Here is a 3,651-nt window from a genome sequence, read left to right on the forward strand (position 1 = left end):
ACCCAGGAGGAGAAGGTTGCAGTGAACCAAGATCTCGCCACTGCACTCCAGCCTGGGTGACAGAGCAAGAGCCTGTCTCAAAAAAAAAAAAGGAAAAGAAATTATAAGTTTGTTTTCTTCCAAGTATTCTCCTGAAATCTATTAACACACAAGGAGGAAAAAACAATTCTTCAGAAAATAAAGCTTGGCCCTGTCTCCAAGAGCTCTCTCTCATTGCAAGTCTGCAATTTCATTAGAGAAGGTGAATTCACAGGGAAACATATTATATGTAGTTAGTACCATTTTCTTTCTGATTCAGGAAAATTATGAACTTCTAGTACTATTAAAGTGAATCCTAATATTTACAACATATAAGTTTGAACCGCCATAACATTTTCTTCAATATGCAAAATATCAAAGAAATTACTGTGATGGTTAATACTGAGTGTCAACTTGATTGGATTGAAGGATGCAAAGTATTGATCCTGGGTGTAGGGGGCGTTGCCAAAGGAGATTAACATTTGAGTCAGTGGGCTGGGAAAGGCAAACCCACCCTTAATCTGGGTGGGCACCATCTAATCAGCTGTCAGCACAGCTAGAATATAAAGCAGGCAGAAAAATGTGAAAAGACTTGACCAGCCTAGCCTCCCAGCCTACATCTTTGTCCTGTGCAGGATGCTTCCTGCCCTCAAACACTGGATTCCAAGTTCTTCAGTTTTGGGACTCAGACTGGCTCTCCTTGCTCCTCAGTTTGCTGACAACCTATTGTAGGACCTTGTGATTGTGTGAGTTAATAGTTAATAAACTCCCCTTTACGTGTGTGTGTGTGTGTGTGTGTGTGTATCTCCTATTAGTTCTGTCCCTGTAGAGAACCCTTACTAATAAATTACACGATTAAGTACAAATTACTTTTTTTTTTGACATGGAGTCTCACTCTGTCACCCAGGCTGGAGTGCAGTGGTGCAGTCTCAGCTCACTGCAACTACCGCCTCCCGGGTTCAAGTGATTCCCCTGCCTCAGTCTCCCGAGTAGCTGGGATTACAGGCACACACCACCACGCCATCATAGCTTTTTGGCTATTCATATATCTTATTTTGTGAAGTGTACAAATTTTTTGCGAGTTTTTAAGTCCTTTGAATTTATTCTGTATAATACATTGATGGTGGGACTATCAAGTGTTACCGCTTTGGAAAAGAGGTTGGCAGTTTCTTAAAATTCTTAAAACATACACCTATCATATGATGTAGCCATTCCTCTCCTAGAAATTTACACAAAAGGAATGAAAGTATATGTCCATACAAAGAATTGCACATAAATGTTCACAAGTTTATTTGTAATAGCTAAAAACTGGAAACAACCCAAATGACCATCAATAGATGAAGAGGTAAACAAATTGTGGTATACCCAGAACAATGGACTACTACTCTGCAATAAAAAGGAATAAACTATTGATACATGCATAATCTGGATGAGTATCAAAATAATTATGCTTAGGGAAAAAAGCCACACACACTTCCTTCCACCCCAAGCAGAGTACTCACTATATGTTTCCAATTATTTAAAAATTTCTAGAAAATGCAGACTATAATTACAGAAAGCAGATCAGCAGTTGCCAGGCAAAGAAGAGATTTAAAAAGGGACAGGAGGAAACTTTGAAGGGTGATGGTTTCATGGCTGTTTCCTAGGAAAGAGATGTATTTCTGTATATATAGTCAAAATTTATCAAATTGTACACTTTAAAGCCTATTGTATTCAAGCTCAATAAAGATGAAAAAAACTACAAGAAAAATGATTTAAAAAAACAAAAACCCAGCCAAGCGGGGTGGCTCTCGCCTATAATCCCAACACTTTGGGAGGCCGAAGTGGGAGCATCGCTTGAGTCCACGAGTTCAAGACCAGCCTGGGCAACATAGTGAAACCCTGTCTCCACAAAAAATAAACAAAAAAACTTGTGGCTGGGCGCGGTGGCTCACGGCTGTAATCCCAGCACTTTGGGAAGCCGAGGCGGGCGGATCACTTGAGGACAGGAGTTGGAGACCGGCCTGGCCAACATGGTGAAACCCCGCTTCTACTAAAAACACAAAAATTAGCCAGGTGTTGTGGCACGCACCTGTAATCTCACCTACTTGGAAGGCTGAGGCAGGGAGCCGAGATCACGCCACTGCACTCCAGCCCGGGCGGCAGAGAGAGACTATGTCTCAAATACATATATTATAAATGTGTGTATATATATTAAATAAACAAAAAAAGTAGCCGGGTGCGGTGGCAGGAGCCTGTAGTCCCAGCTACTTACTTGGGCGGCTGAGGTGGGAGGATCGCCAGCCTCAGCGAGAGACCCTGTTTCACAAAAAAATAAAAACAAAAAACTAACAAAAACACCCTCCAGATTCCCAGTCTCAGTGTGACCCCATTTCACCGCTGGGAACCACCCCTTCCCTCCTTATCCTCCTCCATCTCAAGACTGACACTCATCCCTTCTTTCGAGGGGAAGGTTGAATCCTAAAAGGTTCGCAAACTACTAAGACTCAAAGTACGCCCACTGTATTCCTGGATCCTCACCTCCTGCCACCAACCTCCTCTCTACCTTCACATTCGCACAGTTAGCCTTGCAGGAATAATGACAAGTGTCCCCCATCCGCCGACCATCCCCTCCCGTTCATGTTCCCAAACATTCGTCCACAAAGCGTAATCAGAGCATATCCCACTCCTGAAATACCACTAACGGGCACAGAACCACCAAAAGCCGAGCTCCTCAGTCGGCCCACCCTCAGGCACGTCGGAGTGTGGAGATTCGAACACCCCCCAGTCCAGGTTACCTGCCACCGGCTGGCCGCGCCGGGGACAGTTCAGCCACCGCGGCGGGATCTTGTTGTGAGCCATGTCTTGGGGGCTGCGCAGAGCTGCCCTCCCTCACCAACGTTCGCCGCGCCTTTGCAGCCGCCTTCCCGTGGTCCGGTGCGCACCGGGGTCCGAGACACCCGAATCGCAGCAGTAATCCGAATTCCAGCCGCTCCAATCCGGGTAACGCCAGGCGCAGCGCGCCACTTTCATTCAGGATCAACTCCACGGCTCCAGGAGAACCCACAATGCACCGCAACTTCCGCCCCCGAAGACCCCGCCCCCTTCTTTCCGAGGTCAGAGGGAAAGAAGAGGAAGCTCTGCGGAAGGATAGCAAAGAGTTAAGGCGACGACGAATGGGAGGAGCGGGCCTTCTCTGGCCCCGCTCGGCCCCGCCCCGCCCGGTCGCGCTCCCCGGACGTGCCCTTGCGCTCCGGGTTTGCCTTTGCGTGTGTGGAATTGCGTTTGTACCGAACTCCGCAGGACGAAGCGTGTATTTTTTTCCAATCTAGACAACCTAGAGAAACCAAAAAAAGAGAGAAGCCAAGCCCCTTTCCATGCGTTGATTGCCCGCCACTTCCATTAAGGCGTCTGTTTTACTGATGAAGGAGGCCTTCTGAGCGTTACCACAGCTCAAGCTTGGCGTCCCAGCCGGATCTAGGTTTGATTTGGAATTAGAGAAAGTTGTTCAAGGGAACAAGTCTTAAACGAGAATTCTAAGGGCGTGAGATTGGAGTACCAGAAATGGGGAATTTTTCTTTTGGTGAGCACTTACGAGGATCTATGAAGCATCTGAAATTAATTCCAGAACACTTAGAGTTTTGTTTGTATATT

The 3,651-nt window shown here is 46.2% G+C and overlaps 1 protein-coding gene across 4 annotated transcripts in view; it reads right to left on the minus strand.

Annotated features, from left to right (window-relative positions):
• RNGTT (RNA guanylyltransferase and 5'-phosphatase) overlaps positions 1 to 3,175 on the minus strand; it is a 331,246-nt gene extending 328,071 nt beyond the window's left edge. For 2 of the 4 annotated variants that reach the window (XM_011941909.1, XM_011941908.1), the window contains exon 1: positions 2,796 to 3,175. In XM_011941909.1, coding sequence (XP_011797299.1) covers positions 2,796 to 2,859 — 64 coding nt within the window. In that variant the 5' untranslated portion in view covers positions 2,860 to 3,175. The remainder of the gene's footprint in view (positions 1 to 2,795) is intronic. The other 2 variants (XM_011941911.1, XM_011941910.1) reach the window with 1 other exon arrangement.
• Between the last annotated feature and the right edge of the window lie 476 nt (positions 3,176 to 3,651).

This window comes from Colobus angolensis, unplaced genomic scaffold, assembly GCF_000951035.1.
Source record: "Colobus angolensis palliatus isolate OR3802 unplaced genomic scaffold, Cang.pa_1.0 Scaffold203, whole genome shotgun sequence".
Classification (NCBI taxonomy): Eukaryota; Metazoa; Chordata; class Mammalia; order Primates; family Cercopithecidae; genus Colobus; species Colobus angolensis.